This window comes from Cetorhinus maximus, chromosome 9, assembly GCF_964194155.1.
Source record: "Cetorhinus maximus chromosome 9, sCetMax3.hap1.1, whole genome shotgun sequence".
NCBI classification, from domain to species: domain Eukaryota; kingdom Metazoa; phylum Chordata; class Chondrichthyes; order Lamniformes; family Cetorhinidae; genus Cetorhinus; species Cetorhinus maximus.
Genome location: NC_135887.1, coordinates 99,531,543 through 99,545,749, shown reverse-complemented (window position 1 = coordinate 99,545,749; position 14,207 = coordinate 99,531,543). Strand labels below are relative to the sequence as shown.

Below are 14,207 nucleotides of genomic sequence, written 5' to 3'. Positions count from 1 at the left end.
ACTTTGTTCTTATATCTTTAAAACCTTGTTGCTTCTTTGACATTGAACACTTGCCAGTAATTTGACTGTGGAGAGGGGAAAAATGAATACTTATATTGTATGTTATGCACCAATAAAGTTTGATATGCTTTGTTTATTGCTTACTTTCCTTCCAAATCAAAGGACTATCGTTATCTGACTGATACTGCACAGTAGTTTATTTCCACTCTTATTGCTAGTGTTTAGTGACTCGTGGTTGGTGAGTTGTAATTAAGAGTGGGAATTGGAAAAAAAATTCAAAACTCTGTCTCATAAGGGCATGCATAATCAATGATCCGTTTTTTAGTTTGTTTCTTTCTAAATGCAAAACCAGCAAATTCACGAACCAAATCATCTGTTTTTATGATGTACAGTTCCTTATTGAAACTGAAACTAAGTTATGTTTTGGAAAGTAAGGAGTTGAAACCAAGTCAGATTAAGGGCTGAATCTCCTCAGTACTTCTCCTACTCCACTACTGGTAGTTTGGCAGTAACTTCACTCACATTCTAAATAGGGTTTCCACCAAATTTCCACTGTCAGGTTGGAAGAGGTTCTATCAAAATTCCCTGTCTTAGTTGTTTCTCTAGCTATTTAAAACAGTTTTTTTTCCCTAATTCCCCCTCTCCATTTTTCCCCCTGTCTTCTAAAGAAGCTTGAAACTTGTTGATGTATTGTTCATGGTGCTGGACTCATCAAAGGATGAAGAGAGAGACTGAGGTTGATCACATGCGACCCTGGTGTTCTGTTTAACCCTGAGTTTCAGTCTTAACATCAAGCTGGTTTATTTCCATTTTCGTATCATATCCACCTGTGGCCTTTTTTACTGCAACTGATGCTGAAGTCCTTATCCATTCTTTTTTCACCTCCAGACTTGATTATTCCAAAGCTTTTCTCCCCACCCTCCTAAATTCTATCAATCCCAAATTGCGATTCCCCATAAACTTTGTTGCCTATATCAATCTCATAATGAGTTCCCTTCCGCTATCATCATGTCCTACTCTGTGTTTATTGGTTCCCCATTCTGCAACACATTAAATTCAGAATTTCTGTATTCATCTATAATTTTCAAATATGATGTATTTATGGATTTAATCCCATGTATTTTCTGAATACTTTTATCATTCATTCTCAGGATATGGGTATCACTGGCACGGTCAGCATCTATTTTCCATACCTAGATGTCTTTGAGAAGGCGTAAATCTTGTAAATTGCAAAAAGAAATTCTCCATTGGTCTGATGTTCTTTAAAAATATAACACTCACAGCAAAGTACTGTTCAAAATTATGCTTAAATCTTTTATTGCAAACAATCAACATGGAATGGGATGGAACGTGTCACTTTAGCCTGTACCTAGAATAAAGTTTATAAATTCATGCTTACAGCTATTGTTTTCACTCTGAAATACAATAAAAATGTAATCAAGGGTAAAATTGGAACTAACCTTTTACACTGACAATACACCATTAATGAAAGCTGATTGCACCCAACAACAGAAAGGAGACGCACTCAGCCTCTGATCACTTGGATGCCCAGCTTTTACATGGTTCTGGGAGCAGCATTTGTGACAGCAGAGAATTAGCTTCTTTCTATTATCTGTCCTGTGGGTCACATAGTTACCAGCAGTAGGCTGCCAAATTAAAAGAGGAGATTGAGCTCTGAGGCCAAAACATTTGTTTGAGCATCAATGCAAAAGTGTCTTTTGCTCTCCCTGTCTCATCTCCAAATAGTACAGAATATCAATGCAAATGATTTTGTGACTTCTAAAACTGTAGCATTTAATGTTGCTGTTGTTAAAACAACATTGTTTATAATTCCAGAGAATGGTGGTTGCTACAACTTTCCTCTGTATTTTGCAGTTGTTTGTGTATAATATAAATGCAATAGGACTTTTTTCCTTAGAGTTTATATTCTAATTTTTTATTAGTTCCTGGTAGTCTCTAAATGTTGGTGGCACGTTTAGTCATTTGAATCAAGCCAGCTGCTCCATGTAGGTATAAAGCCATGGTGATTCCTTTGGCAAAGATTGTCGCCTTCTTTCATCTTGTCCTTGCTTTCAGGCTAGAGAGTAGATAACAAAAGAGCAAAGGTGAGAAGAGGTTGCAAGGATGGATCATGTAACAAAATTAATTTGGATTTTTCCTGAACCGCAGTCATTAGCAAGGTGGTTGTAAGCAGGTGACGATCTGATCATTCCATCGGATGCATTAGATTAGCAATCTCTGTTACGAGTCGCCTGAGTAAAACTTTCAATTACCTAGATAGTTATTGAAGTTTTGAAACATGGTAACTGATGATCTACCACGTGCAACACCCTGTCTGATACCACTTCTGCAGGACACATGGAGATCTTTGGGGTTGCAATAGGTTATTTCCAATCCCTACCTAAATCCCTCTGCCTTTCCACTTGCCTTACCTAATATCTCCTCCTTTGGTTCAATGCCCATTTTTGTTTTATGATGTCTCTGTGAAATGCTCTGGGACTTTTTCTTACATTAATGGCATTGTATCAGTGCAGATTGTTGTTGCTACCTGTGATTTAACTAACTTTACTGTCCATTACCAGTGAAGCTGTTGTGAGTATGGTTTGACTGACAGAACATCTAACAATCATTGGCACAATGTTGTGAACTGACAAGTGCACTTTTGTCCATAAGGAATAATACATTTTACAAATCATCATATTTAATTATGTTTTTTTCATAGCTTGGTGAGCAGCAATCACTGGAGGAGGCGATCAGAATAGCATCTAGAATACAACATGGTGAAACGCCAGGGATTGATGAACATCAATAAACAAGTAATTGAAAACAATGTAAGGGAAGCAGTTCTGCTTATTTCCAACAACAGTTGTACCATACATAGTGCACAGACTGTATCACTCACAGGCCCTGTGTAGCTTATAATCATTTTTAAAGCTGCAATATATTGTGAACATTATGAATTTTTAAGCCTTCATTTAGAGTACTAGTTGAAGATACGTTAATGAAGCAAAATTTATGACACTGCAAACTAGTTCTGAGAGTTTGAGTATTAATTTATCTCCACTTTTCGCTTATGACATGTTGTATACTATTCTAATTTATTTTGTCACTGCTCAGGTGCATTAGATACACCACACTTTTTTTTAAAGTATCTCTGCAAACCAGTGTTAGAGATGGATGTATGAATGGGAAGAGTATTTACTGTACTACTGATTTTCAGTTTAAAGATGTTGATTCTTTATTCCAAATTAACTTTACTAGACACATATACATTTACCTGTTAGATAATTTTTGCTAAAGCTTGTATAAACATGATTTTTTAAACCTTTTATGATATGTTGCAGCTTTAGAGTGGAATTATCACTGCCTGTTGACTGTGTACAGTTTGGAGTAGACAAATCAGGTTCTTGATATTAAGGTACTTTTAAACTGTAGGCCCAAAAATGTGGAGTGCCTAAGCACCTACATGTATTTCAACACCTGGGAAATCTAAGTGATAGAATATTATATTCTAGTATAAGCATTAATGAGTTGAACATATTTGGGACTACAGTTTTACACTTTTATGGAAATTTATTTCATACTACTAAAAGGTGTTTGATCTTCTGCTTGTGACCAATTACCTGTAAATACGTACTAATGCCACAGATGTAACCTACATTTTACTTTTTACATATGATCATGTAAAAAAATCAAAAAGAGGAGCTTTGGTTGTGCAATATTAAAGACATACAATCTAAATTTATGTTGCTTTATTCAAAAATAACACACTTTATTCTTTTTTGTGTTAGGTGTTATTCTGAACGCATTTTAACTGATTAAAACAAAAGGAAAAAAACACATTGTTTGAATGACTTGCTGAATTTATAATAAAGGTGCATCCTGTGCATAGGGTTTTAAATCAGATATGCTTAGACTTGGGCAATAATACCCATCAATAGAAAGGGTGATTTATTAAAACATAGAAGCCACTTTTGTTAAGGAGATTTCAAACAAGTTCTTGCTATTATGCTATTTTTTTATTAAAAAAAATTAGGGAAAAATTTTAAATGTTTACTTTTTTATTTTGAAGTAGTAGTTTAACTTCTTGTCAGCAGGTGTTGCCAGGGAATATTTTTTAAGTATATTAAAAGAAAATATTTTGAAATTAATTGCTTGTGAGGGTTTTTATTTGAGTTTTTAATGTTTAAAAACCTCTATGTCCTTTTACATTACTTTCATTATGCATTCTAGCTGAACTTGGACGCCGGCCTTACTTGGTAGCACTCAGGAGTCAGAAGATTGAGAGTTCAGGCTCCAATCCAGAACTTGAACATATCACAATATCTTTACAGTCCAGAAGGAGGCCATTCAGCCCATCAGGTCTGCACTGGCTCTCTGAAAGAGCATTCCATCTAGTCCCACTCCCCTGTCTTATCCCTGTATTCTTGCACATTTTCTCTTTTCAGGTAGCAATCCAATTCCCTTTTTAATACCTCAATCGAGCCTGCCTCCACCACCCTTTCAGGAAGTTTGTTCCAGACTCCAACCACCTTGTGGGTGAAAGAATTTTTCCTCATATTACATTTACTCCTTTTGCCAATTATTTTGAATCTGTGCCCTCTAGTTCTTGATGTTCTCTTGAGTGGTAACAGCTTCTCACTATTTACATCATCCAATCCCTCAGGATCTTGAATACTTCTATCAAGCCTCCTCTCAGCCTTTTTTCCCAAGGCAAACAGTCCCAACCTCTCCAATCTATCCTCATAGCTACAGTTCTTCATCATGGGAATCATGTGAATCTCCTCTACTCTCTCCAATGCCTTCACACCCTTCAAGTATGGTGCCCAGAATTGGACGCAATACTCCAGATGAGACCTAACTAGTGTCTTATACAAGTTCAACATGACCTCCTTACTCCTGTACTCGATGTCCCTATTAATAAAGCCTAAGATACTATATGCTTTATTAACTGCTCTCTCTCAACATGCCCTGCCATCTTCAATGACCTATGTACATATACACTGAGGTCCCTCTGTTCCTGCACCCCCTTTAGAGGCTCTCCCTCTATTTTATACAGTCATCATATTTTTCCTGCCAAAACGAATCACCTCTTAATTGAACTTCATCTGCCACTTGTCTGCCCAATCCACCAACATGGCTATGTCCTTTTGAAGTTCAAGACTATCCCTATCACAGTTGACAACATTTCCAATCTCCGTATCATCTGCAAATTTTTAAATCCACAGTCTACATCATTAATATATATCAGGAAGAGCAAGGGTCCCAACATTGACCCCTGATGATGCCCACTACAAACCTTCAATCTGAAAAACAAGCATTTATCACTACTGTTTCCTGTCACTCAGCCAATTTCTTATCCAAGATTTTCCCTTTTATTTCATGACCTAGAATTTTGCTCACGAGTCTGTTGGGGTGGCACTGAATCAAATATCTTTTAAAAATCCATATACACCACATCAGCTACATTGTCCTTATCAACCTTCTCTGTTATCACCTCAAAAAACTCCAGCAAGTTAGTTAAACATGATTTTCCCTTGATGAATCCATGCTGATTTTCCTTAATTATCCTGAACTTGTCTAAGTGATTATTGAATTTATCCCATACTATCGTTTCCAGAAGTTTCCCTACCACTGTCAAACTGACTGGTCTGTAGTTGCCAGCTTTATCCTTGCACCCCTTTTTGAACAAGGGTTTTGCAGTTCTCCATTCCTCTGTGTCTAAGGAAGACTGGAAGATTATCACTAGTGCCTCTGCAATTTCCACACTCACTTCCCTCAGTAGCCTTGGATGCATCTCATCTGCAACTAGTACCTTATCTATTTTAAGATAGCCTTTCCAACACTCCGTTCCTCTTGATTGTAAGTTCTTCTAGTGTACCAGTTACCCCCCCCTCATCTCGGCCTGGGTAGCAAGTTCTTCCTTTGTAAAGACAGATGCAAAGTACTCATTCAACACCTCCGCCATTTCTCCAGCCTCCGCATGTAAGTCCCCTTTGTTGTCCCTAATCGGCCCTGCTCTTTCTTTTACCACCCTTTTATCATTTACATGTTTATAGGAGACCTTGGGGTTCCCTACTATGTTCACTGCCAGCCTTTTTTCATGCTCTCTCTTTGCTTTTCTTATTAGTTTCTTCACTTCCACTCTGGTCCTTCTATATTCAGCCTGAATATAATTTAGGTTGACATCCCAGCAGTGTATTAAGGGAATACTGCTTTGTTGGAGTGTCATTCTATGAATGAGATGTTATAAACTGGGGCCATCCCTAATTGTTCCATTGGTTCTGCTGGAAGATAAGGTTCATATGGCCATATTCAAAGAGGCAAAGGGAGAGGGCCTGCCCTACTGGCCAAAATTCTTCAAGCAACACCACCAAAATTGCATTAATGACTCATTCTTCACTGTACTCCCTTGTTCAAAATGGCTGACATGTTTTGCTTGTGTAGCAGCTACTGGAATTTTGAATAATTTTGACTACTTTGACATTTTTCTGATAGATATGATGAGACATTCTATAAATCCCAAGCGATTTTAGTTATTTTCTAAAGTTGCAAAGCTTTAATGAATTCGTGTTTTTAGATTGAGTGCTAAACCTGTTGTATATTTGAACATTGTTAGGAGTAGGCCATTTAGTTTCTTGAACCTGTTCTATCATATAGCACCCCTGGTTAATCAATGATTATATGCAAAAATGGAAATTCATTCAGGCTAATCAGGTTTTATTTTCACACAAAGAAACTTGCATATCTATTGTCTTTGGCACTTTAAAATGTTCAGTTAGTTATCCAGTTGAAAGAAAAAGAGGCTACACAGTCAGGAACAAAAGGGTTTCTTTGCCTGCTCTTACAGTCCTCTCTCAAAGATTGTGATTAACATGCTTTTGTAAATGGCATCAGTTCTCCAGATCATTGTCCGAGTTGGAAAGGCAGTTGGACTGGTCAACCATGGGGCCTCATACCATGCCTAGAACTGTCACCATGTTTACACTTTTGAACCCTGACTCGCAATCAGGAGTGGAGACCTGGGTTAGAAACAGTTCAATTAATAGGGAATGATTCTTCGATGCATAATTTGCTGATGCCAGAAGATTAATGAAACTTCATTGTGTACTTTGATAAACATTGGCAGATATTGAGAACTGACAAGATCTTGCTACAGATACCCTGGTCAGTATGTTTTTAAACTGCAAGCAATAATTTTCCTTGGGAACTAAACTTGGGTGTGCAGGACACAATTCCAAAATTTGTTGATGGCAAAATCTGGAAGTATAATAAACCTTGAGGATGATTGTGTTAAACTTCAAGAGGAGATAGGTTGGTGGAATGGGCGGATAAGTGGCAGATGAAATTTAATGTGGAGAAATGTGAAGTGATTCATTTTGGTAGGAAGAACAAAGCAATATAAATGAAGGGTACAATTCTAAAGGGGGTGCAGAAGCAGAGGGTGTATGTGCACAAATCATTGAAGGTGGCAGGGCAGATTGTGAAAGTGGTTAATGAAGTATAAGGGATCCTGGGCTGTATAATTAGAGGCATAAGAGTACAAAAGCAAGGAGGTTATGGTAAACTGTTATAAAACACTGGTTTGGCCTCAACTGGAGTATTGCATCCAGTTTTAGGCACCACACTTTAGGAAATATGTGAAGGCATTAGAGAGCGTGTAGAGAGGATTCACGAGAATCATTTGAGGGATGAGGAACTTCTGTTATGTGGATACATCAGGGAAAAAAAGAAATTAAGGATAGTATTAGAGTCAAAGAGGAGTCATATAAAGTTGCTAGAAAAGTAGCAAGCTTGAGGATTGGGAACAGTTTAGGATTCAGCAAAGGGGGACCAAGAGATTGATTAAGAAGGACAAAAATAGAGTATGAGAGTAAATATGCAAGGAACATAAAAGTAGACTGTAAAAGTTTCTGTACGTATGTAAAAATATAAAGATTAGTGAAGACAAATGTAGGTCCTTTACAGTCTGAAAAGGGAGAATTTATAATGGCAGGGGTCTAGAAACAATCTCAGGATATGGGGTAGGCCATTTAGGGCTGAGATGAGCAGAAATATCTTCACTCAGAGGGTGGCGATCCTGTGGAATTCTCTACCACAGAGGGCTGTGGAGGCCAACTCACTGAATGTATTTAAGAAGGAAATAGATTTCTGGACTCTAAAGGCAACAAGGGGTAGGGGTAGAGTGCAGGAATATGGCGTTGAGCTCGAGGATCAGCCATGATCATATTGAATGGCGGAGCAGGCTTGAAGGGCCCAATGACCTACTCCTGCTTCTATTTTCTATGTTTAAACAAGGGAAGAGACGGTTAAGAGATTTGATAGAGGTGTTCAAAGTCATGAGGGGTCTGGACGGAGTAAATAGGAAAAAAATCTTCCTGTTGGCGGAAGGATAGAGAACCAGAGGATACAATTTAAGGTGATTGGAAAAAGAAGCAATGGGAACACAAGGAGAAATCTTTTTACACGGTGAGTGGTTAGGATCTGGAATGCCTGAGAGTGTGGTGCAAGCAGATTCAACCAATGCCTTCAAAAGAGAGTTGGATAATTACCTGAAGAGAGATCATTTGCAGGGCTACAGGATAAAGGCAGGAGAGTGGGGCTACATGTGTTGCTCTTGCAGAGGGCCAGCCAGGACACAATGGGCTGAATAGCCTCCTCCTATGATTCTATTAAATTATGATATTGGTCAATTGGAGAAACAATATTTGGTAGAAATTATTTCATACTTTTCATATAATAAAAGGTAAACACCCAAGTCAGTGACTTAAATGAAATAATATGTATAATAATTTTCATTATATTGAATTATTAAATTAAATTTTTTAATTACTTATACTTTTGTGATACTTTGTAAAACTCTCTGCACACAATGCTAGACCTAGTAATGAAAAGCGAACTGGGGAGACGATGGCGTAGTGACATTGTAGCTGGACTAGTACTCCAGAGACGCAGGGTAATGCTCTGGACCTGGGTTTAAATCCCATCAGAATTCAATAAAAATCTGGAATTAAGAGATGACCATGAAACCAGTTGCCAATTGTCGTAAAGATCCATCTGGTTCATTAATGTTCTTTAGGGAAGGAAATCTGCAGGCCTACATGTCATTCCAGAGCCACAGCCATGTGGTTGATTCTTAAATGCCCTCTGAACAAGGGCAATTAGGATGGGCAATAATGGTCTAGCCATTGACGCCCACATCCCAAAAATGATTTTTTTTAAATGAGCAAATAAAAGAGGCTAGCGTCTAGAGAACACCTAGAGAGAGGTGATCATGGTTTAAGGTTTAAGATAATAATTGAGCAATATATAAATAGTACAAAGACTGGAAAAAAGCGAACTCTGAGGGAATGAGGATAGAAAAATGAACTGGAGAAAAGTATTGACAAAGAGGTAGAAGGAATGGGCACCCATCAGTCCTAATCATGCTCTTGTCCTAGTAATTGTAAACCTGCCCTGATTACTATAAGTGGTCTGAATTAATTTGATGATTACATTTTTTTTAATGCTGTCAAAGCCTCTGCAAGACGATCCCCAACCATGAGGACCTTTGATTTAGTAGGATTTTAATCATAGTAAATCCATTGTAAGGAGAAATAAAGAGTTCAGTGCAATATATTCCATTAAAAAGTAAGACAAAACCAGCTAAGAATAAAATGCCAAGGATAAATACAGAAGCTAAAATTGAATCTAAAGAGAAAAGCATAGGAAAATTACATAAATAATAGAGAATGATGACAAAGGGGAATATGATGATCTTAGGAAAGAGATTAAAAAGACAATTGGAAAGGCAAATATAAAATGAAAATATTACAACATAAAAAATTAAGTTTTCTCTTGGTACATGAGTAACAAAGGAGAATTAAGATTAGACCATGGCTATTACAGAATGAGCAAGATAAACTCAGGAGATAATACTCAAATGTTAGGGTCACTGAATAGATACTTTGCCTCACTTTTCATTGATGAGGCTTACAATGAGATATGACAACATCATGAGGGTTATTAGAACAGTTAAGATAGAATAGGAGATACCAGACAAATGAACCAAAGTTAAGGGGTGAAGACCCCGGATCCACATGGATTACACCTGCAGGTACAGAAACTAGTGAAGAAATAACAGGAGGCACTAGTACCCATATGTAAAATTCAATAAGAAAAGGGATAATGCCAGAGGACTGGTGGACAGAGTGGGATGGAACTATAGTCTAATTAGTTTAACGTCAGTGGTAGGAAAGATAATGAGAGTTGTTTCTTTGAGAGAAAATGGAAAATAATGTTCTGCAGGGATTTGTGCTGAAACTACTGTTGTTCACCATGGGCTGCATTTTATGCTCCCCCACCAATTGGGTTTGAAGGTGGCGGGCATGTAAAATCCAGCAGGTGGCCTTTCTGCTACCTAGCCACCTGACTCGACCTATCTAGTATTTTACGGTGGGGGATGCCCAGGGAAGACATCGGGCAGCCTGCCTGCCCTTGGTTTAAGTGGTCAGTTGAAGGCCTCATCTTATCTCTTCTACTCCCGGTATTTTACCCATGGCAGGGGGAGGGCCACGACAAACAGGAAACCCAGCTGTCGGTTGGGGTATAGGGAACTGTTTTGCAGGTTCTGTGGGCCCATTGGAGCACCCCACCCCCCTCCCATCCAATTGGCCAACGGCTCTGCTGGGCAGGACCTCAACCAGTAAATGGGGCAAAAAATTAAAGTAATTAACACTGTTCCCAGCATTTGGGATTGTGAACAGGCTCCCTCTCAACCTTTTAGCTGGGGTGGACAGGGACCACGGTGCCCCATAAAATCCAGCCCTGAATATATAAGGTTCAAATTGGAGGTATGGGGCCTGATTTTAACTCTGAAAATTGGTAGGTTTTGAATGAGTTAAAATCTCACCCATGATATCAAAATTTACAAATACCGAAGAGGGGTTCACCTAATAATGTGGAGGACTGCATTAAAATCAGAAAGGCAACGCAGATTCGCAGAGCGGAAGGATAAATAGAAAATTAAATTCAATGTAGTGAAATGATTCATTTTTGTTAGAGGAATAAGGAGGCCATTTACTCCTTGGAAGTTTAGAAACCAAATGGGATAGAGGAGCAAAGCGATCTGGGAATACAGATACATAAATCGCTAGAAGTAGCATCACAACTTGATGAGGCCATAAAGGATGCAAGCAAATCACTGGGGTTCACTTTTAAAGGAATAGAATACAAAAGCAGGAGGTAATTTTAGATCACATTTGAAGTAGTGCACACTGTCCATGCTACTAAAGCAATGTTGAAGCACTGAAGAAAATAGCAAAGTTTACAACAACAACTTGCATTTGTATAGCACCTTTAACATTGTAAAACATCCCAAAGCACTTCACAAAGGCATTATTAAACAAAATTTAACACCAAGCCACATGAGGTGATATTAGGGCAAGTGACTAAAAGCTTAGTCAAAGATATAGGTTTTAAGGAGCATCGTAAAGGGAAAGGGAGATGGAGAAGGGCAGGGATGTTTAGAGATGGAATTCCAGAGTTTAGGGCCTAGGCAGCTAAAGGCACAGCCAGCAGCATTGGAGCAATGAAAATTAGGGATGCAGAAGAGGCCATGATAGGAGGACTGCAGTAGGTTATTTGAAGGAATTTTTAAAAAAGCTTCGGAATTTAAAAATCGAGGTGTTGCTGGATTTGGAGTCAATGCAGGCCTGTGAGTACAGGAGTGATGGGTGAAAGGAACAGTGTGAGTTAGTATATGGGCAGTAGAGTTTTGGACAGCTTAAGTATACAGAGGGTGCAAGATGAGTGGCCAACCATGAGAGCATTGGAATTTTGTGTCCAGGGAAACAAAGGCATGGATAAAAGATTCAACATCAGATGAACTGAGGAACGGGCAGAAGTAAGTAGTGTTACTGAAGTAGAATTAGTCAGTCTTGGTGCATATTGGGCTGGAAACTTGTCTCTGGATTTTTTTAATTCATTCATGGGATGTGGGTGTCACTAGCTTGGCCAGTATTTATTGTCCATCCCTAATTGCCCTTGAGAAAGTGGTGGTGAGCTGCCTTCTTGTTCCAGTGAAGCTCAACGCAAACTGGAGGAACAGCACCTCATCTTCCGACTAGGCACTTTACAGCCTTCCGGACTGAATATTGAGTTCAAGAATTTAAGATCTTGAACTCTCTCCTCCATCCCCACCCTCTTTCCGTTTCTTCCCCCTCCTTTTTGTTTTTTCCAATAATTTATATAGATTTTTCTTTTCCCACCTATTTCCATTATTTTTAAATGTATTTCCACCCATTGTTTATCTCTACCTTTTATGCCCTTTTAGTATTATTTCACCCCACCCCCACTAGAGCTATCTGTACCTTGTCTGTCCTGCTTTCTGCTCTTAAAAAGCACATTCCTTTAGATAATATCACCACCTTCAACACCTCTTTGTCCTTTTGTCTGTGACATCTTTTGGTTATCTCCACCTATTACTGTCTGCTTGTCCTAACAACCCCGCACCCCCACCGCCCCCCCCCCGCCCCCCTTAAACCAGCTTATATTTCACCCCTTTCCTATTTTTACTTAGTTCTGTTGAAGGGTCATGAGGACTCGAAACGTCAACTGTGCTCTTCTCCGCCGATGCTGCCAGACCTGCTGAGTTTTTCCAGGTATTTCTGTTTCCGTTTCTGTTACAGTGAGTTACTCAATGCAGGATTCCTAGCCTCTGACCTGCTCTTGTAGCCACACTATTTATATGGCTGGTCTAGTTCAGTTTCTGGTCAATGGTAACCCCCAGGATGTTGATAGTGGGGGACTCAGCAATGTTAGTGCCATTGAATGTCAAGGGGCGATGGTTAGATTCTCTCTTGTTGGAGATGGTCATTGCCTGGCACTCATGTGGCGCAAATGTTACTTGCCACTTGTCAGCCCAAGCCTGGATATTGTCCAGGTCTTGCTGCATTTGGACATGGACTGCTTCAGTACCTGAGGAGTCATGAATGGGGCTGAACATTGTGCGATCATCAGTGACCATCCCCACTTCTGATTAACTTGGACGCCAGGATTAACTCAGATGCTAAGGTAGCAAATGGTCTAATTCAACTCAGAAGGTGGCCAGGGAGAGGGATGGATTCAGTGGCTCGGGAACAGAGTGTGTGTTGCGCATGTAGACCATGGTTTAGGACTTTCATTATTTAATTGGAGGAAATTTCTAGTGATCCAGGACTGAATGTCAGATGAATGCACCAGCAGTGCTGGGGTCAAAAGAGGTGGTGGTGAGGTAAAGTTGGGTTTTTGCCAGAGTCCATGTGGAAGCTGATGTGTTTCTGGATGATATCACTGAGGATCAGCATGTAAGTGAGAGATAGGAGGTTACCAGAATTGAGACATCGTCAAAAAATTATTTTATCCCACTGTGGTTCAGTTATATAATGTCATAGCAAAATGAAACTATTCAGAAATTGTGAGCAGGATGAGGATCTTTTCTCTGGAAATGACAAGACTAAGAAGAGATCTGTTAGAGGTCAGTAAAATAATTAAGAGGTTTGATGGGATGGACATAGATAAACTGTTTCCACTTGCAGCCCAGAATAACGGGAAATCAATATGAAGTAGCTGCTAATAGATCAAAAAAGAGGGGAATTTCTTTAAACAGGGAGTGGTGAAAATGTTGAATTTGCTGCCATATGGAGTGAATAAAGCAGACAGCAATAATGTATTTAAGGTAGGGTTGCCAACTCTGGTTGGATGTATTCATCACCTGACCTTCTACCTTGATCTCACCTTTGACGCCACAGTACTGCCATCCATCCATCTTCCACAAGCACTGCCTTCCCACAAAAATTGGAAAGGAAGCAAAGACCTTGTTAGCTAATTGGTTTAGCGATTGATTCGGTTTTAGAGTCAATGAAACAGCCTTTTGCCTCATCTCCATATTTTTATAGCTAAGAAGTGAAAGTGTTCAAAGAAAATGGAAAAGAAACAAAATTTTCTTTATAGCTCTAAGTTTTACCTCTGGGTTGCTTGCTGTAGTATTTTCCATGGAGATTAATCTTCAATTCCTGGTCACTCCAGGACAATCCTGGAGAGTTGGCACTGTATTTTAAGGGGATGCTTGATTAGAGAGAAGAGTGTACAAGGATAATGGTAGGATGTGAAGAAGTAATTAGAGTGGGAGGAGGCTTCTGTGGACTATCAACCAGTGGCATGGATCAGTTTCTCTGCTTTAGACGCTA

General features: G+C 39.0%; 1 protein-coding gene and 1 long non-coding RNA gene across 5 annotated transcripts in view; one reads left to right on the top strand and one right to left on the bottom strand.

Moving 5' to 3' along the window:
• znf143b (zinc finger protein 143b) overlaps positions 1-3,741 on the top strand; it is a 94,588-nt gene extending 90,847 nt beyond the window's left edge. For all 4 annotated transcript variants that reach the window (XM_078549176.1, XM_078549172.1, XM_078549174.1 and 1 more), the window contains exon 16: positions 2,723-3,741. In XM_078549176.1, coding sequence (XP_078405302.1) covers positions 2,723-2,812 — 90 coding nt within the window. In that variant the 3' untranslated portion in view covers positions 2,813-3,741. The remainder of the gene's footprint in view (positions 1-2,722) is intronic.
• Positions 1,289-14,207, bottom strand: part of LOC144684857 (uncharacterized) — a 14,056-nt gene continuing 1,137 nt past the window's right edge. Inside the window, exon 2 of the long non-coding RNA XR_013577576.1 lies at positions 1,289-2,077. This is a non-coding gene — a long non-coding RNA (uncharacterized LOC144684857). The remainder of the gene's footprint in view (positions 2,078-14,207) is intronic.